At 45.2% G+C, this 20974-nt stretch overlaps 1 protein-coding gene across 1 annotated transcript in view; it reads left to right on the top strand.

Annotated features, from left to right (window-relative positions):
- Positions 1-526: 526 nt before the first annotated feature.
- RAVER2 (ribonucleoprotein, PTB binding 2) overlaps positions 527-20974 on the top strand; it is a gene marked incomplete at its 5' end in the record, with an annotated part of 35098 nt that continues 14650 nt past the window's right edge. Inside the window, 5 exons of the mRNA XM_084266425.1 lie at positions 527-700; positions 10376-10442; positions 13533-14002; positions 18740-18931; positions 19829-19955. Coding sequence (XP_084122551.1) covers positions 527-700; positions 10376-10442; positions 13533-14002; positions 18740-18931; positions 19829-19955 — 1030 coding nt within the window. The remainder of the gene's footprint in view (positions 701-10375; positions 10443-13532; positions 14003-18739; positions 18932-19828; positions 19956-20974) is intronic.

The following is a 20974-nucleotide window of genomic DNA, read 5'->3' as shown; positions in this document are numbered from 1 at the left end:
TCAGAGCCCCCCACTTTCCTCAGGAGGACTGCAGTCCTTCCCTAGCTCTGACTCGAAACAGGGGTGGAATTCCCTTTCTGATCCCCGTTTATCCCCACACCCCCGGTCTGCTCGCTGCCTGAGGCCGCTCCGTGCACTGCCAAGCTCGTCTCGGGTTCTCCCCGCTCCTTCTCTCCTCACAGGGCATCTGCTCCCCTTCCACCGCCTTTGCGCGGCAGCGGGCCGGGGCAGCAGCTCCTCTTTCGGAGCGAGAGAGGAGGCCGAGCCCGCTGCCCCCTCACAACCCTCCTCAGTGGAGGCTCCGCAGCTTTCAGCCTCCCCCGGGAGGGGACGGGGAGAGGGCGGCGGGCGCGGCCAGTCAGCGGCGCGGGCCGGGCCGAGGGCGGGGAGCGCGGCGGGGCCTGGCGTGGCTCCCCGAGCCCCGCCGTACCGTGCCCCGCGGCTCCCTCGCCGCCCGCCCGCCCACCGCCGCGACTACCCACCCCCCCACCCCCCCCTTCCCCCGTTCGCCCGGGCGCTCTGCAAGATGGCGGCAGCAGCCGAACGCGGCGCGGAACTGCCCGCGGAACCGCCGCGGGGGGCTCGGCCGCCGCCGCTGGGCCCCGAGGAGGTGGCGAGGCGCCTGGCGAGCACCCGCCGGGAGTTGAGCAACAGGCGCAAGATCCTGCTGAGGAACCTGCCGGCCGAGAGCAGCAGCCAGGTACGGCCACCGCCTCCCCTCAGCCGGCCGGCGGCGTGGCGCGCTCCCGCCTGCGCCTCAGGCGGGCCGTGCCCGGGGGCGGGGGGCCCGTCCCGAGGCGGGGGAGTGCCGGGAGCGGGGCTGGGTGCCACAGGGAAGCCGCTCTCTGGGGCCGACATGAGGGAAGTGCGGTGCTTGCCCGGCAGCCCACGTTTGCCCTCGTTCCCTTGGGGAAAGCTCGGGGGGGGCTGCACCTTCCTTTCCTCCTCCCGCGGGTCTGCTCGGGCTTCTCCTCCCGACGCCTTCTTTGGCGGGCGGCTTTGTTACCGCGCTGCCTGCGGAGAGCGGCTCCAGCTCGTCCTCCCCCCACGGCGGGAACTGCCGCCCTCATCCGCGGGGGGACGACGCGGGCTGGGCGAGGCGCGGCTCCGCGGCACCTTCGTCCCGCTGCCCGCGGTTACCTGCCGGGGCCGGGCCTCGGGGTGTGAGGGAGCAGCCGCCGCCCCGGGGGCTGGGGTAGCGAAAGCTGTGAGGCGCATTTCGCCCGCACTCTGGCAGCAAGGTGTGCGAGTCACCTGGGCTAATGAGTGCGCTAATTACACTTGTGTAATTAGCAGGGGCCGGCGCGCTGCCCCGTAGCTCTACTCGCCTGGTGACAGCCCTGTACCCGCGGCATCCGGGCGCGTAGGGCGGCTTCACCGTCCTGCAGCCCGGCAAAACCCGGTTTCTGTGCAAAAACAAGCTGGAAAACTTCAAGCCTGAAGCATTTTTTCTTTTTAATCCAGAGGTGAGCGGCGCGTAGGCAGTGGAAGTGGTTTTCCGCAATCTGCTGGTGGTTTGGGAACATTCCGCTCAAATTGCTGCGATTGGGGGGGGGGGAAGAAAATCGTCTGGCTTAAAACTAACGCACAGGAGTCAAATTTTGAGGTGATTTAGTTGCTCAGTCGCTTACCAGACGGTCCCTGCCAGCTCCAAATGCTCAATTTGATGCACAGGTACATCAAAAAAGTTAATTACAGCTTTCACTCTAAACCACTCTTTATGCCTTTTCCCTTCTTTCTAAAGCACAGGCAGCTTTACTACCCGCAGGTAAGTGCAGCACGTGAAGGTTATCGTGTTCTCCACGACTCCGGTTGAAAGGGACCATTCATTTTCGAGGGAATCTTTCAGCCATCGGAGTAATTTGATCCAGAGCACAGAGCTTGCTTGCCACTGCGCTTCTTGATGTTTTGTTCTCATGTAGATGGGGCCTTTCCATCTTGTTTGGCCGTGCTGTACTGTGGTGGTACGTGGTTAGGTGTTAGACACAACAGTTTCACTCCCGTCCTGCGTGGTTTTACACACAGAGCCTCACCTCTATTTATAGTAACCTAATGATCTAATAAATAGCAAACTCGCAACTCGGAAACCCCTGCCAACCTTCATCGTCTCTTCAGGAAGTCATCATGCGTGACTCTGCTGTCACAGAGGGCTTGCTGGTGTATCACAAGATGCTGGCTGTGGGTAGCCAGAACAGGATTGCTTTGTCCAACACCCAGTTGTGTTACTTGCTCCTGTTGCACACAGGTACTTCATGAGCTCACATGTGGGCTGGTTAAGAACACATCTTGCCTGTGGGGAAGCCATCAGGTTTGGCATTGCTTGCTCAGCCAAAGAATGCTACAGGGGAATATCAGGGTGAAGGTTCATTTTGGCAGCCACACAGTATTGTGGAAGTTTTGGTTTTGATGACTTCAAAGTAGCACTTGGATGCCTTTTTCTCCATATATAAGATTTTCACACCTGTTAGTAGCTAAACCAGCAGCACAATGTCCAGATCTTGAAATACCATTTCCAAAAGATTTTTCATTTTTAACATTGTTGAGCTATTGGTGTGGTAGTCGTGCTATAGAGAGGAAGTTTCTGTCCTGGAGGAGTTTTGGAAAGGAGAAGTATGTGTGTGGTCAGACATGTTAACTAAACCTGTGTATCTGGCTGTCATGCATTTCCAGAAATTGCCACGAAACTTAATGTTTCCTATGACTAATTAAATGCTCTGGGTCAACACTGTGCAAAGGTGGCTTGTCTGCTATTTTCTCTTGAAATGATTGGCTAGCCAAGTAAAATCATATAAACAATTGCTAACCTGGTTGGTTTATTTGCCATCAGAAGAGAGATGAACATCATAAAAAGGCAGCAAAGTCTTCTGGAATAGATCTTCATAAATGTCATTATTCATCTCTGATCCTTGGGTTGTTATGCTTGCCATCATGTGTTGCTATTCTGTGAAGAGTGAGGACAAGATTTACCAGAGTAGTTTGCAAGTGAGAAACAGCTCTCCTGTTGATGCAGATTGATGGAGATGTTTGGTTTTGTCAGAAAGTTCATCATCTTCAAAAGGAGTACAAAGCTCCAAGGTTTTTTTTTCAGGTGAAATTAGGTTAGAAACATTTTTCTCTGGTAGCTGTAGCTACATACTCACTTTTTTATTTACTATTACACTTGTAATCTTCTATCACCTTTGGAGTTCCACATGCAATAAATTGAATTTTAAAAAAAAATGAATTACATTTAATCTCTGGCCTTGAGAGTATCTCAGCCATGAAGTTTGTAAAACAGAAACAAGAGTACCACAGCTAAGTAGTCTTAGAAACCAAACAAACAGATCTTTTAAGTGTCAGAAGCGTTCAGCACTTTAGGTGTTGGGTGGTGATTGTTAAGGGGCAAAGGTTGCCTATGTTTGAATCTTGCCAAGTGGCATTTCTCTCTCTAAATGCTTTTGGAAACATCTGTGTTCCTCAGGAAATCATGATCCTGTTTTCAGGAGAGAGTACAGGCTTTGCAGTCTGTCACACCAAGGAAGTCAGCATTCCCTTCAGAGCGTTGCTCATTGAGCTTAGTTTGAAACAAACCCAGATGAGGAACAAAGAAAGTCAAAATTAAAGAATCTAGAAGATTCTTTCTGCATCTTTGCAGCTCAGTCTGCAAATCCGTGCTTGCAGGTTGAGTATTTCTTCAAGCAATTCTCTCCCAGAGATAAGTATTCTTTGACAGATCTGTGATAAACATTTTTGTTAGGAACTTCACTGTTCTTGAAGGCAGAGTCTTCATTTAGCATTTAGTTGGCAAGTTGGATGTTGTACTGACCTGTTGCAGTGGAGTCTTCCAGACCTGCCAGTTATCTACCCTTGCTGATTCCTCCAGCACAGGGTCTGAGCTGTGTGCATTACTGAACATGATGCTGACCTGTTAGTGGCCTTAGGCTGTTGCTTCGACTTTCTCAACTTGATATAGAGCACCACAGATGTCTGTACAGCTGTGTTTTTGATGCTTTTTACATTGCTGAACCTATAAAGTTAGATAGACATGTACTTGCTGCTGCTCTGATTCCTGTTAGTTGGATCACTGTTTTGAGTACAACAGTTTACCACATCAGCTCCCATATTAACTAATCCCTCCCTCAGTCAGATGTTTGTCTATCATTGCAGCTACATGCAAACTGTAGTAATATCTACTCAGTGTTTTCTTCTGCTTAGGAACTGAGATTGTCCATTGGTGTTGGTTGTCTTTTTGAAAAACCTCAGTTAGTGGGTCTGTGTTAGCATCAACATCCTCTGATGCAGTGTTGTGGTAAGGCTGATGTTTCTATCCAGAATCTCTTGAAGATGCTTAAAGGTGAGCTTGGTTGTCATTTGTTTTAATTCTGGTCAGTGCTTGGTGATGAATTAGCAATCTCTTGGTTGGCCATTGAGAGAGTTGGACATTGAGAGTTGATTGAGAGTTGATTCCCCTCTTCGCAGCTAGCAGACAGGCCACTTGCTTTCAACCAGATTTTTCTCTGTGTGATTATCTTTAAACACCACCATCTTCCAGTCACATTTCTGCTTTTCTCCTTTAACATCTGAGAATAGAAAATAAACCTTGCAGAGGTTTCTGTTCTACTTTAATCTAGGACATGAAGTAAAGTAGGGCTGATTAATTGCTTTAATACCCTGTAGTTCTTTTTAGGCATGACAGAGTCTAAAGATGAAATGGGTGGTAAGAAACTGCTGCAGTCCACCCAGGATGAGGATTTCTTTTGTGGTTTGGGACCTGATGTGCCCATCCACATTTTTTCACCAGTGTCTGTTCCTGATGAAAAGTCAAATCACTAGTTAACATGATGCTTTTTCTGGTGGGTTTGCTGGGGTTTGGGAGGGGTTTTTTTTCCTTCTTTCTCCCTGAATTAGCCACAATTTTTCTTTGTTCCTTTTTGATCTAAAGCCTTTAATGAACTAGGGTGATTTGAGGAAGTACTCTCTCCCAATCTGTTGGATGCCAGACGTTTAAGTAGAAGGGGCCTTTGTGTTTTGGCTAGTCCTCCGTCACAGTGCCTGAACATGAAAGGCACATACTTGCTCTGTGGCAAGTGGCTCTCATGCCTTAGGATGTACTTGCTTTTTGATTTTCCTTATTGCTTTTCTTTTGCTTTGTGTTCTTGCTCTCTCATGTTGCCTCTTCTAGGTCTTTTCCATCTTTCCTTGAGCTTCCATATCCCCCAGTATAACCAGGATGATGAAATTAATTTCCAGTCCTATACCAACATCTACATCTCTGCAAGATCAGAGAAATACATTTTTCATTCCATGTCTATCATAAGTTTTACTGACGTTTTCTTATATTACTTTACTAAAGATCTTTAGAGGGCATGATCCCACAAAAGTGAGAGTCAGTTCTCCAAGGAAAAGTTTTCCCCCCAAAGGCAGTTTATGGCCTAGGATTACAGACCTGGTTTTATTTCTGGTTTCATAGTTTGTGGAAGTGAAGAGGGAATGTGCTGAGCTTCAGGACACACCTCAGAGCTCAGTGTTCCTGGATGCCTGGGTAGACATCTGTTACACATCCTAGACTTGATCCTATAGCTGTTGTTCATATAAAAACTTTAGTTAACACAACACTGAAAAAGCTTGAAAAATTGTCGAAGGAGAGAACATACTATGGTGAGCCCCATCTTTGAAATTTTCCTTGTTAGGAGCAGGAGAGAATTTATCTGGCAGTTGATGCCCAGTTGGTGAAAATAAGAGGATCTCCTACCTTAAGCCTCTGGTTTTAGTATATATCTGCAGTGAAATCCATGTGTCATGCCATGGATTGAAAGATTTAGTGGTCTAAAATTTGAATTAAATGAGCACCCCATTATATCATTTGTAAATATAAAGCTTTTTTCCTGAGAAGCCCTCCTCTTTCCTCCTCTGCCTGCAGAAATGAAAACATAGTCTTCTTTAGTTATGATTTAAAACTTCTTGTTTAGCCAAACATGTTATTTAGTTCAACTACTTAAATCATAATTGATTCCCATTTCAAGAATATGCATGTGAAGTTTAGGCCTTCAGCTACTTACTGAGAGCCAAGTTATAGACCAGGCTTGTCCACTGTTTATATTGGAAACACCACTAAAGCTTGCTGTAGAAACCTGGCCAGGCACCATTGTAATTGTTAAATTTTCATTGCCAGAATACCACAATTCACTATCACAGCTAGAGAAGGAAAAATACTTGAGTTCAGGGTGCTGCAGGCATTATCTGCATGGTATATTGTTCCAGGTGATGGCTGCACATTTCTTCTCTTGCACTGTGAGAACCTGGGTGTGAAAAGCTGGTTTTATCAGAAATAGAGCTTTACTGGTTTGGTAAGTAGGGTGAATGTGCTTCCCTTTCTTATTTGTGTTTAAAACAGTGCAGCTAATAGCACACAGGTAGACCCTGTCTAAAGAAGGCATTCTTGCTGTTTGAGAGATGCAGCTTTCAGATTGACAGTATGCAGTAAAAACTCATGTTGCTGGTTTTTCTACCCAAAACAAGACAGGACAGGCCAAGAACTGAAGTGTTTCAAAGGTCACATTTCTTACAGTAGTAAATAATACATTTTTAAAAAGTGTATTCAGTATATTTACTAGTGGTTTCTCTTAAACTCCCTTTAGTATATTTGGGGTTGCCTTTTCCCACAGATTTTAAAGTATGAGCTAATTGGTTTGCTTTGTTAGGGTTTTAATTTTTACTGATGCTAAAATTAACTAGCTCTCAGAGTCTTGCTTTTATGCACTTTAAAGGTTTAAGGGGCTGTGCAGTAGCTAAGCATTACTGGTTACATTTCACTTCCAAGATGTTTAGTTTGAGCTGCTGGCATGGCCCGTGTGTTTATGCGAGTGCTGTCACTCTGAGCAAGCTCTCTCCTTCCTTTTCTTTCCTCTGCTCCCTTTCTGTGGTACATATCATCCTCCCTTTGGCCAGGGGCTCATCCCTTGGGAGCTGCTTGGCAGGGACTCTGCTCAGGTACAAACACAACTCAGTGCCCAAGAGTTGGTGCGGAGTTTGACGTCTGGTTTGGGACCCAACTCCGAGTCGATCCTCGGAGAGCAATAATTAAGGGCCAAGATAGGCACCACTGTAAACAGTGTTTGTGTTGGAAACTTCGTGGGCTCCTTGGCTGCTGCATGACTGCCAGATAGCTGTGGAAGGGCTTACAATTTTTGTTGTCAAAATACTGCAATCCAGCCTGACGTTTGCTGCGTGACACTCACGGCATCTGGACCTTCTGCATGTTACTGGGTGTTGCCATTTTCATATGATGTGGTTAAATGATGATTATTGCAGTAGTTGGTCACAGGTTTTGGGTTTCTTTTTAAATTAGTAGATATATTCATTTATAAAAGAGGAAAAAAAAAACCCTTTAGGAGAAGCAGTTTTGTAAACCTTAAGTGGAAGAAATACTAATAGTGCCCAGGCTTGGTCCACAGGTGGTCTGCATTTGGGTAGTGAGAGCATGGGCAGAGTGGTGGCAGCTGGGGGTGGAAGCCAGTACTCATGCTGGTACTACTGAGTTTATTACTACTGCTTTGCTAAACCCTCTATAAGAATGTTGTGGGCTCCCTGGGGAGGTTTCAGTCCAGGTATGCCTTTCAGTCCTGGCTCCTTTGGTTTGGGAGCTTCTTCTGGATGTTTGGGATGATTTTATTGAATGCGTTTGGAGCTGAGAAATGCCCACAGGGAAATATGAGGAGGGTTCCCTGGAAAAGGAAAGGCCTGAGCCCCAGGGTCATAGGGGCTGCTCGTGGGCTCCCTGGGGAGGTTTCAGGCCAGGTATGTGTTTCAGTCCTGGCTGCTTTGGTTTGGGAGCTACTGCTGGAAATGGTGAGTGCTTGCGTCGTCTTTCTCACGCGGCTGCCCAGCAGAAAACACTGCCAGGGTACAGCTGACCCAGGGAGGGTGGAAGTCTTTTCTGCCACAGAATGTGTGTAGGGGCTGACTGCCTCTCCGTGGGTGTGGGCAAGGGTGGTGGTAAGCCCTGACGTGGGGAGAGGGTTGGGGTGTGGAGGCTGGGCTCCTTGGGTGCGTGAGTAGGCAGGCTGCTGGGAGGTCAGGAACAGGGAATGAACCACAGCTGTTTGTTTCTGCTGTGCACAGGGAAACAGCCCTTTGCTTACATTCCTTGCAAGATCTCACCAGAGAGTATACCTGACTTGGATGACCCGTTTCTCCTCCTGGAGTAAACACTCCTTTCCGGCTCAAAAACCAACTCACAGCTTACACTGGAGCGCAGTTGGTACATGGTGTTTGGGGATGTATAGCTGAGCTCGGGTTAGGAACAGCAGGTAAAGCATCCCTGTTGCTTTTCCCTCCCACTTCTGCTCGGAGCTGTTGGGAACACAAACTGTGCATGACACTGAAATGGTACTAGCCCTCCTTATTTTTCCACAGACCTAAGTGTTGTAAGAAGTTGAAGGTAAAGTTTAGATAAGTGTGAAAGCCAGCTTAGTAATTCTGAAAACATTCTGAAGAATGTACACAGATACTTACACATGTGTTTAATTTGAAGGGATATACGTTCACTTAGAAGTTGGCATGGTGTGGCTTATTTTTGTAAGACCACAAACAGTCTTTGTGTGAAAAATGCTTTCACTGCAGTACTACACTACACAAACCCAGGTCCACAGGTGAAGGTTTCAGCCCAGCTCTGGGGGCCAGGAGAGCACAAGAACAAATGCCTTATTGGAACAGCCCTTTGTACAAACCAAGTTGGTCTTAAAATCTTTACAAAAGTTGCTTTACTTAAATGAAGTTTTCCTTTTGAGTCTTCCTTAATGTTTTCATCACTTTTTACATGAGACCTCATGACTATCCCATGGAGACATCTTCACTACAGGCTATTTTCCCTCTCAATTAAAGTTTCAGACAGTTACTGGGAAATCACATGGAATCATCTGATTCACAGACAACATTCTAAAGAGTGTGCTGAGCTGGTTGAAATAATACTTCCCACTACTTAACCATCATATAAAACTTTTCAGTGTGACTCTTGTAGTGTAGGGAAATAGAAAAGGTAAATACATCACCCTCTTTGAAGTGGGACAGAAGGAACTATAGAGTCTTCAGTGCCACAGTGCAGCTGAACTGGACAAAACTGTGCAGAAAAGTGTCTTCTCAGTCTCATGACTGAGAATGAATTACCATCTAATTCTCATTAGAGAGATGTCCATGGTCAAATCGCCTGCCTGACTTGAATCCTTGAATTGTGCCTGGTGTATTTTGCTCTTCAGAAACCACATCCTTATCACATGTGATTAGAGGACGGCTGGCAGCTTGAGAAACGCTGCCATGTTTTATTAATGTAGTATTTGACAGCTGTTAACTAGTGAAACTAGAGATTGGTCTTCACTTGACTAAAAGGTATGCACCTGATACCAGTCACAGAGAACCCAATTAACCTCTAGGCTATATATAGTGAATTAGCAAACTGGCAAAAAGACTGGGCAGCTGGAAATTGTGTGCAATCAAACTTTCAGAAAGAGTTGGTTGATTATTTTGCTTACTCAAGTGGTCTTTCTCTACCAGGTATGGGACTTCGCCAAGTAAAACCAAACATATATCCACGTTACTACTCATAGTTTCTTCCTGGGGACAATTAATGTTCATCTCTTCTCACCACTGAACACTTTGTGGGGGTTTTGTGGGGCACATGCTTTTGTTGGGGAATAGCTTGAACAAACTGGTACACACCTCTTTAGACTTGCTGCTACCCACCCCTCCTACACCCCTCTTCTCTCTCCATTAATTAGTTGGAGCAAATAATGCTCATGGGATTGATTCTTTGTTGAGCATCTGTGCAGTAATTGATAGAGGATACTTTCCAGGGGGTACTCTGGGCAAAATTGTCTGCTGATTGAAGGAATATTCATTACTAAGAGAGCAAAAATCTGTTAAAGTGAACTTGAGCAGTTACAGGAAACTAAAGCAGCTGTTGGGTTTTTATGACAGCATTGCCTGCCCTCAGTAAACTGCATGATGTTCCCAGTATTTCTTGTCTGGTATTTTGAGTATGCTAGCTGTACTCTGGAGAAATTGTGGGGATTTTGCTATTTAATGAACTGTGATGTTATTTGTCTTTATCAAAAGATAGTCAACAGGACACCCTGTTGTGCTTATGTAACTTTATATAATGAAAAATAAATTAATCAGATTCAGTAAGCTAAATTTTTATATGAGAGAAAAACATTGCTGCAGTGGTAGAGCCAGCTCTGTTAAAAAAAAAAGAAAAAAAAAGGTGTTTCTATGGTGAGACTTTCTGGTTTTTGGGAAAATTTGGGGGTTGGGTTTTTTTTTTTTAAATTAAGATGAATTCAAGGAATCATTTGGTCTGTTGAATTATGTACCTGAAGTTACTTGTACTTTTCTATTTCAGGAAATCCATGACTTATTTAAAGATTATGAAATCAAGTATTGTTACGTGGACAGAAATAAGAGAACAGGTAAGAACTCACAATCTTCTTGTGTCATCTGTTTCAGTTCTGTAATGAAACCAGTGAGGAACATCATCTGCTCCATATTAAGTCATCAACTTCCCTGCTGTCACTTAACTTGACTGTCCCTCAGTGCCTCTTTTGCTGCATAGTTTTTCATCTTCAGCTGAAGAAGAGCTGGAAACTTGACTGGTATCAGCCAGAAGTAGGTTTGTCTGTGTCCTGCTTTCAGCTAGGGTATGGTAACTCTTGGGCATGTTCCCTTAGTGAGTGACTCTCTGGGACAAAGCTAACCTCCACTGTCTGGCTTCCTCTGGAAAACCAGTCCTGAGGCCCTGCTTAGGACAAACCACATGTGCTGATGACATGATCAGAGGAGAACTTCCCTAGCTCCAGATGCACTTGTGTCAGGTAATATAAGCCAGAAGCAATTTATTAAAGGAATACTTCAAGGATTCCTTTGAAGGAAACATTGTCCTGAGTTAAATGCTGAATTATTTAAGCCCAAATGTCCTTTTACAAATTAATTCTCTACATAGTGGATTCATGGATTTTTAGTGCTTGTGAGGTACAGAAATGGGGCAAATAGTCCTCTACACGTTCCTGTCCTTCCAGAGGACACAGTCTGGGCTTTCTACTGAAAAGAAGGACAAAATCTTAAAGGGTAGCAGCGATAGATTTCTGTCAGGATTTTGTGAGGGTAATGGTGTTTCTTGACACCTGCCTCTAAGGAGCAAAGATTTGTGCTGTAATCATCTTGCAAATTTGATTTCTGATTTTGTAGTAAGGCCAGTTTGTGTGTGAGGCACTGTGGTCTGTGATCCAACAACAGTGAACATCTGTGTTCAGTGTGAAGGGAAATATAAAATACTTAAGGGTGGGTTTTTTTCACTTAATCTAGATGTTTTCATATAGAACTAGGGTTTTATGTGTTTGTATTTATGTTGTTTCTAGAGTGTACACGTGTATACATAGTATATATAGTACTTCATGTGAATTTTTGTATGCTTTACTGCATGTCTCTGCAAATTTTTGACTGAAATACACTATAGTTTTTTCTTGGTTTCTCATTTGGATAGATTAAGTACTTTATCTCTGGATTCATGGAGCTTTAGAATTGTGTTTGGAGACCCTAATGTCACAGAATCTCAGCCTCTCAGCTCTTCCTGCATTTGTTCTTCATGCTCCAGATCAGTTTTGGTGGTAGCAGTTCTGCTATGCAAAAAGCTAAATTTCTGCTAGTGCTTTTGACTGTGCCTGTGAGTGTTTCTGTGTGTTTATTCAGGCTTATCCAAATAAATAAGTACCAACACAGCTAAACAGTCACCCCCCTCAAAGGATGGACGTATCAAAGTATCTATGTAAGGAACTCTATTTGTATTAAGGTTTTTTTCCTTAGGTTGGTATCTTTGGGGTTTTTTGTTAGATAGATTTAATGACTTCTTGGTTTAATGGACATAATTGGATGTCCAAAGTCGTGGGCACCTTTTTACTATCTGCAGGATGATGAAGGGTAAGAGTGTGTTCTCCACGGCTGCAGGCACCTCTGAGCTGCCTATGGGATCTGAATGGTGCAGCTGTAGGGTGTGTAGTGCAGCTGCCTTTTAACCACAGGTACATTCTCTTTGCCTGTAGGATGAGATACGGGCACAGGCACAGTGGGTGTTGTAGAGGTTCCTGGTCCATGGCTGTGGGATCCTTCCAGCAGTATATAGGACTGTATCATGGTACAAGACATGGGTAGCCAAGGTGCCTGTGGGACCTGGATGTGGTACAGATCCAGTGGATGTTGTGACTCTCTTTGTGGCACTGTGTTCACCTTGGCTCTAGGATTGTGATGGGGTCCAGAGATGGTGACTGTTGTTGATGGCCATGTACAGATAAGGTGTTTATTGCAGTGGCTCCATTGTCCATGGGTGTGGGCTGCTGTGAGCTGTCTGTGGGATCTGGATGTGGTAGAGATGTGGGTGGTACAGCTGCCTTTTGACCACAGCTGTGGACACCCTTATGTGTCTGTAGGAGGAGGATGGGGTGAAGGCAGAGTGGTGTTTGTGAAAGTGCAGTGTCCACGGCTGCATCTCCCTTCCAGCTCTTGTGGGACTGTGACATGGTACATCAGGGGTGGATGTTGTGGTGCTCCTGTTGTCTGGGAATGTGGGTAGCTGTGAGATGCCTCTGGGTTGTGAATGGGCATTCCTCACCCCCTTCCCCTGCTCCAGTGTGGGTCCCATCTACAGCAGACAGTCCTTCATGAACTTCTCCAACTTGAGTCCTTTCCCACGGGACTTCATCTCTTCATCAGTTGCCCCGGCATGGGTCACTTCTATGGGTGCAGCTTCTAGTTGCTTCTTGCAGAAACCACCCCTGCAGACCCCCTCCTCCACCAGAACCTTGCCACACAAAACCACAACAGGGTGCTCTCTTCAGAGAAATTCCGTAGAATCAGCAATGTGTTGCCTTCACTATGGAATTTAATTGTGGTTTGTTTCCCAAATGAAAATTTGAGTTGTCTTACAGGTAGTGAGGTTGTGTGCATCTCTGTTTCTCCTGTCACTCTTGGAGTTAATTATTTGAGCATACAAACAGGAGGGGATTCAACTTTTTAAAAGGGTAGACAATGGCAGGACAAGGGGGATGGATTAAAACTAAAGGAAGGAAGGTTTAAATTAGGTATTAGGGGGAAGTTCTTTACAGAGAGAGTGGTGAGGGGCTGGAAGGGGCTGACTAGAGAGAGGGTGGGTGCCCCATCCCTGGGGGTGTTCAAGGCCAGGTTGGATGGGCCCTGGGCAACCTTGTGTAGCTCCAGGCCTGGAGGTTGGTGTCCCTGCCTGTGGCAGGGGATTGGAGCTTTATGATCCTTGGGGTCCCTTCCAACCCAGACCAGTCAGGGATTCAGTGATTCTGTGACATCCAGTTTATAATGTCAAATTTGAAAACACCTATTACAGTGTATCTCTCTAGCTATGGCATCTTCAGGCTAAATCCCAAACTCTTAGTTTTCTTTCTTGGTGGGTTTTGGGGCAGGGAGAGGTACAGTAATCACCTCCTTGCTGGAGAAGATGCTGTGGTAGGTGATGTGCCCTGTTGTGTCTCTTGCAGCGTTCGTTACTCTGCTGAACGGAGAGCAGGCGCAAGATGCCATCCGGAACTTCCACCAGTCTGCTCTTCGGGGGAAAGAAATATCTGTGCAGCTCCAGCCCACAGATGCTTTGCTGTGCATCACTAACTTACCCACTTCGTTCACATTGGAAGAGTTTGAAGAACTTGTGCGTGCCTATGGCAACGTGGAGAGGTGTTTCTTGGTGTACAGTGAAGTCACTGGCCATTCAAAGGGCTACGGCTTCGTGGAGTATATGAAGAAGGACTCTGCTGCCAAGGCAAGGCTGGAGCTTCTGGGGAAGCAGTTGGAGGAGAACACTCTCTTTGCACAGTGGATGGATGTGAACCAGCTGACGACAAATCTTATTCACTCCAAGTGCCTTTGTGTAGATAAATTTCAAAAAGACTACGTTGATTCAAAAGAACTGCTCCAAGCTTTCTCACTAAAGTATAAACCCGTTTTCTGCCAGGTATGTTGGATTTGTGTCTTTTGGAACACCATGGCTGTGATTTAAGGAGCTCTGTATTTGCCTTTTCACTGCTTGCCACCTTTTTATTTTTCATTTAAGTAGCAAATAGTTATACACCTGCATTGTGAAACAAGAGGTGGTACAGATGCTTCACTGGTATGGGTTTGCAGTGGTTGGATGGTGTTGTCTGGGAATTCTGCAGAACACCACTCAGATGAACTACCAAGAAAATGTTTATAAGACATCCCCTCATCATGTGTTCTATTGAAAAGAATTTTAGAGGTATTTTTGAGAGCTTTCAAAGTAAATATCAGTGATGGTTTTATTGCTCACTAAGCAAATAGCACAAGTGGAGCAGGTTCAATGATGGAGAATGTGTGTATGAGAGCAGAGCCATGAAGATGCTCAGAGGGCTGGAGCAGCTCCCCTACGGAGAGAGGCTGAGGGAGCTGGGCTGGGTCAGCCTGGAGAAGAGAAGGCTGTGGGGGGACCTCACTGCAGCCTCCCAGTCCCTGAAGGGACCCCAGGAACAGGAGGGGAATCAGCTTGTTAAAGGGCAGAGACTGGCAGGACAAGGGGGCTGGAGTGAAGCTGGAGGAGGGAAGGGGGAGATGAGATATTGGAGGTAAGTTCTTTGCAGAGAGAGTGGTGAGGGGCTGGAAGAAGCTGCCCAGAGAGGGGGTGGGTGCCCCATCCCTGGGGGTGTTCAAGGCCAGGTTGGCTGGGGCCCTGGGCAGCCTTGTGTAGCTCCAGGCTTGGAGGTTGGTGTCCCTGCCTGTGGCAGGGGGTTGGAGCTCTGTGATCCTTGGGGTCCCTTCCAACCCAGACCAGTCTGGGATTCTATGTATGTATGTAATATATTTAAGAAACCTCAGTGAGTCTCTCATGTGTTTTTTCCTCACTGAGGAGGATGTAGGCTTGGGATCTCACAGTTGCTGAGCTTGCCAGTGATAGAAGTGGTATGTCTTGGAGGTATAGAAGAGGTTTCCTTCTCATCTTTGTGGCTTGTGAGATACTAGACCACAAATAAAACGTTGCTTTTAGAAGTGGTGCAGACTGGTGTTCCATAAACAGGCAGTCAAAAGAAAGCTTGCTTTGTAGTCATGCTGTTGGGTATGATTTCAGTTCTTTGGCTTTGGGTTTTTTTTTTCTTAAGTATCTGGGAAGGCAGCCCAGAGATTAGCTTCAGGGATAAGCAACAAGAGATTTTCAGCATCTAAGACCAGCAGGTCGGTCCAGCTGTCTAGTCTGACCACCTGCAGGCCATCACATTTTCCCTAGCTCTCTTTTTGAGCCCCAGTAATTTGTTGCTGGCCAAAGCACATCTTTAACTTGCTTGATCCACATGCTCCAGGAGACACCTGAACTGGAAGGAACTCTTTGCAGTAACTGCCCATCCCTTGTCATTTTGCACTTGTGTCTGTTTTCTCAGTTGAATGTTTCTGGCTTCAACTTTACCTCACTAATGACTAGATTGAGGAGCATTTGCTCCCCACTATTGTCTTCCTGTAAGAAGGTATTAAATGCAGTAATCAAGTCACTTGCTCAATCTTCGTTTAATTAGCTAAACAGATTGATCTTTTAAAGTCTTTTACTGCAGGGCTTTTTTTCCAGCTGTCAGATAATCCAGAGGCTGCTATCAGCTCCCCCAACAATTTTTACAGGATCTTTTTAATTTCTGAAGTTCAAAGAATGACAGGCTGCTCTGATAAAGATGGTTTTCACTAGCAGTGTTCTACTGTGCAGTTAGAGACACTGAAGTACTGACTTTTACCTTCTTTTCAAATCATAATGGTAGGTGGTTTAGGTGAGGAGGGTCTGTTTCTGCATGTACCAGATCAGCAAATGGCACCAAATAGAAAACACAGGGGTGAAACACTGTGCTTTTGAAGTAGGAAGTAGGCAAACAGTCACAAATAAATCTAAGAAAACATTCTTGGCACATTCTCCTGTTACCTATCACTTGTATAAACACACTGTGTAATAGGCTAATAGGTAGATTGTGGAAGTATGATAACAGAAGAAAAAGAGGTTTACTTGTGATAACTCATGATTTATTCTCAGTGATTGTCAGAGAGTAAACAGGAGATTTCTTCTCAGTCACACCTCATGTTTCCACCTGGCATCCAACAGACTGACTGGTAAGGGAGGCAGAGCCTTGAGGGGTGTCAGGGGGACCCAACAGAGGTGCTGGTTTTGCATGTAACAGGGGAGTGATGGAGGCAAACCCCATGGGCAAACAGGACAGGCAGCCTTCCAGAGAGGGAGGGTAGGAAGGGGGAGGTAGGTGAAAAAGTAGTTCAGATTTGGTAGATGGAAAAGGGAAGACAATGGATGAATTTTAGTCAAAACAGTACTTATGGTGTTATGAATGAGATGACCTAAAAAGTTAAGTACAAAGGAAAGAGAAGGAAGAAGACACAAGGAGGTGTGGAAAAAAGCAAGGAGGGGGGTGTGATGTGATGGATGGAGACAGGCAGGTTCAGGTTAGATGTTAGGAAAAATAAAATCCCAGGCAGAGTTGTGGGGCTGTGGCACAGGCTGCCCAGGGAGGGGGCTGAGTCCCCAGCCCTGGGGGTGTTTAACAGAGGGGAGATGAGGTGCTCAGGGATCTGGGTCAGCAGATAAACTCTGGTTTATTTTGCCTTGTTCCAGAGTTACTATTTTTTAAAATTAATTTGATTTCCCCTCTACTGACAATAGAACTGTTTTGTTGGGCAGAGCTGGAGCCAGATACTTCAACATGGGTCTCAGAAAAATTGGGACTTAGAGGAACATGTTTTTTCCTTTGCTTCAACAAAATAGACCTGAAAACCCCATACCTTTCTATATCAACTTTAAATTGTCACTAGGAGGTCTCTACTTTTCTCTAGATGGGGACAGGGCTTTTCTTCTGTTTCTTTTTACTTGGGAAGTTAAACAATTTCTGACCTGTTTGCAAGAATACTGGTAGCTGCACTTTCATGTTAGGGGAGTTTTGAACCCTGTGTGAAACCACAGAAACATTTCCAATATATTCCATGGCTGCAAAGCATTTTTCCACAAGTTCTTCAGGTCTTTACAGTGCAGCTAAACTGATGTCAAACTAAAATATAAACCTTCTCACACACCTACATATATATATATATATATATATATACACATAACACATCTATGTGTGTGGTTACATATCAGAATATGCATGTTCTCCAGAGCTCTTCCCCAAGGCCTTTTAACAGTGGCAAATAAAGATCTGACCACACTTTTTCTTCAAAATCTTTCAGATTTATATTTCAGTTGTTAGTGTAAGTTTGTGGGACCCAATATTTGGGAGTGGGTTGTTTTTATCCAGTGAACTCCAGAGATTTCCTCTCTTCCACATCAGATCTAGTATGGGTATATCATTTCTGTTCATTTGGGGACCAGAGATTTTTGCCTAAGCTTCATTCCCTCCCATCTCACCCCTTTTTTTTGTTTGATTTAAATCTGCTCATTCTGCTATAAAACTCTGCAAACAAAGGCCAGAGCTTTGTTTGACACATAAGCCTGTTTCCAGTCTGCTTGATTGATCAGTCTGGCATCTTCTCTTGGCATTAAATACAACCACAGACTTCATATTCTCCTAAAAGGCAGTATGTATCAGTGGAATTTGCATTGTTACATGTTTCAACAACTATGGTGTAGCCTGATGAATGGCATTTTTATTATTGTAGGCTTAAGAACTGAACAATAATGAGTTTATAATTCTTATGCTACAGAATACTGTAGCATGCAGCTGTATTTGCAACTTCCTTCTCACTCCTTCTTTATTCCCCAAAATAGGGGTTAAATACGTCTTGTAGCTCAGGTTCTCCATGAGATGAGGTTGAAGTGAAGGTGGTAAATCAGAATCACAGGGGTTGTAAGGGGCCTCCAGAGCCCATGGGGTCCAACCCCCTGCCAAAGCAGGGTCCCTAGGACAGGGCACACAGGGCGGTGTCCAGACAGGGCTGGAATCTCTCCAGAGAAGGAGACTCCACACCCCTTGAGCAACCTGTCCCAGGGCTCTCTCACCCTCACTGGGAAGAAGTTCTTCCCCAGATTGGGGGGGAACTCCCTGTGCTCCAGCTTGAGCCCATCGCCCCTTGTCCTGTCCCCACAGACCACTGAGAAGGGGCTGCCCATGTCCCCCTGCATCCCATACTTTCAAATATTAATTAGGTCCCTCCTTAGTCGTTTTCTCTGCAGGCTGAACAGTCCCAGGTCCCTCAGCCTTTCCTCCCAGGAGAGATGCTCCAGGCCCTTCAGCATCTCTGTCCCTCCTCTGGACTCTCTCCAGGAGATCCCTGGCTGTTTGATCCCAGGGAGCCCAGCACTGGACACAACACTCCAGTGGGGCCTGAGCGGGGCAGAGCAGAGGGGGAGGATCCCCTCCTGTGACCTGCTGCCCACACTCCTCCTGATGCCCCCCAGGATCCCATTGTCTCTCTCAGCCCCCAGGGCTCACTGCTGGCTCATGGCCACCCTGTCACCCACCAGGACCCCCAGGTCCTTCTCCACAGAAGAAGTAGGTAGAGCACTCTTGCCAAATACAATCAGAACCTATGATACTCAGCTTGTATCTGAGGCATCTGAGAAAGAAACCTACTGATTTGGGCAGACATTGACATAGAACATCAACAGTTCACAAGGTGTTTTGCAAGGGACTGGTGAAAATAACTGCAGTGCAGTTCCTGAGGTTCTGCCTTTTGTTCAGTGTGTTGTGAAATGTTGTTTCAGTTCGTTCAGGACGAAGATAGTTTTATTGGTAACTTCGCTGTGGTGGAGTATGAAACTGCAGAGCAGGCTGAGAAGGTCCAGGAAGTCACTGATGGCATGACTATCAAAGGCAGGAGAGTCCAGGTGTCCTTCTGTGCTCCTGGAGCGCCGGGCAGAAGCACATTAGCAGCACTTATAGCAGCTCAGAGGATGGTAAGATATTTAAAAATCTCTTTTCAGAATGAGTTTGATAGACCTTGAGCAGCCTGGGTTGGGTCGGAGGGATTCAGCTGCTCCATTAGGAAGTGGAGCCAAGGTTTTGGAAGCATTAGCCTTTTCTGGTTGTAGCTGTTCAGCTTGATTCAGCCTCCTTCCTGGGAAAAGCATGGCCATATTCTTCAAGCTGGGAGAGGAAGGTAAAATGCAGCCATAAGACATCACAAAGTTTTACTTCTGTAGCTCTGGGATTTGAGCAAATTTAATTTTCTGTATGAGAAATTGTTGCAGTTCAAACCAAAAGTAACTGTAAGTGGAGTCATTTGACAAGCTAAAACTTGGTTAAAACAAAGAGGCAAGAAATTGTCAGTTTTAAGATAAATTTCAAGGTAGGAGAAATAGTTTAATTTCATGCTTGATATAGAAGAAAGCTTTTTACACCCACATGTCTTATCAAATTATTTCCTGGAAAATTGGATGTGATAAGTGTTACATGAAGCTGTCTTAAAAGTAGGAGCAGAACAGTCTCATTACTTTGGCTAGCTGTAGCCCACATCTTCATAAAAGAGATGAGTGGTGCTGTTGTAAGATGGTATGTGGCATTCATGTTAACAAGGTCTTTCATATTCTCCTTTAGAGATAAAGCTGTCTTGGTTTAAGGGAAGAAATGTGGCTCAGGAAAAACGATATGCTTGGAGTTTTGGGGGAATGGTTAGTTAGGGGGTTCATTTGAGGGTCAAGGAGCATGGAGAGGAGTGGGAAAGGGGGGAAGGACAAGCTGGGATTATTTTCTGTGTAAAATGAAATACATACCTTGCCATCAAGTTTGAGGGATTTAAATGCATTCTTTGTTTTCTCCTGATTCTAACGTTTTTGTATCTCTCTTAATTGGAGATGAGGAACAATAGGAAAGGCTTGCTGCCAGAGCCAAACCCTGTGCAGATTATGAAAAGTTTCAACAATCCAGCAATGTTGCAAATGCTGCTGCAGCCCCAGTTGCGTGGACATGCTGTAAAACCTGGTAAGTTGGTTTAAAAAGAGAGTGAAAAAAAGCAGCCCTGTCCTTGGTGATACAAGGCTTGTGTTTGTGTAGACACTTCCACATTTCATGAGAGCAAAAGCAAAAGCTAGATTGATACAATATTGTATTCAAGTAAAATTTAGTGCTACCTAAAAACATGATAAGTATTGATTGGTGAGCAAGGAACTATGTAAAGGATGTGCAGAGTTCTGCCTGAAGGATCACAATGTCAGCACGTGGAGTTCATTGTGATACCTCTGGAGAAACAACTTCTCTCTGAGAGGGGAGTGATAAAGAGGGAGAAAGAAGAGCAGGAGGGCACCTCAAGTCTGCAGGACCAGCTCCCTGGTGGCTTTGTTAGCAAGGCAAAAGCTAAAGCTCACCAAAAGGACATATAATGAAGAGGAGTAAATGAAGTAAAGATGTCTTTGAAGACCACCTAGGTATTATAAAGCTCATGCAGGACTGGGTGATAATGAGCTCTCATAATGGAAGAAGTAACTATTCCTTGGAAACCCTATGGATATGCATATATTATGAATATGCATATGTCTTGTATAAAAGCTGTGTAATTGACCCTTTATGGCATGCACATGAGGAGGAGCAATCCCCAGCACTGCACTAAAAAATACCTGCTTAATAGTCACCAAGGGTATTGGGCTTTGATTTTGGTTTTTCACAACATCACCTCCTCATATTAACTCTGTGGTCTCTGAATGTTTACATTAGAAAAGGATTTAAAATGAAATGTCTTTAGCAGGTGCCATTAAAATGGCATTAAAATGTTTAAATCTGATTCTAGATCTGAATTTTGGAGCCTGAATCTCTCTCCTATTGATTCCTAAGTAAATCTTTATTCACTTGGATGCTCCCATAGTTGTACACAGCATTTCATAATGTCATTAGGCAAAACCATTTATCTGTCCCCTCATTAGGATGGAGGGGAATAAACCTATAAAACCCATTTTTACCACAGTTCCAAAGGTGAAAGTATTAGGAATGGGGACAACTGAGAGTTT

This window comes from Gallinula chloropus (assembly GCF_964237585.1).
Source record: "Gallinula chloropus genome assembly, chromosome: 6".
NCBI classification, from domain to species: domain Eukaryota; kingdom Metazoa; phylum Chordata; class Aves; order Gruiformes; family Rallidae; genus Gallinula; species Gallinula chloropus.
This window is presented reverse-complemented; position numbering and strand designations above follow the sequence as displayed.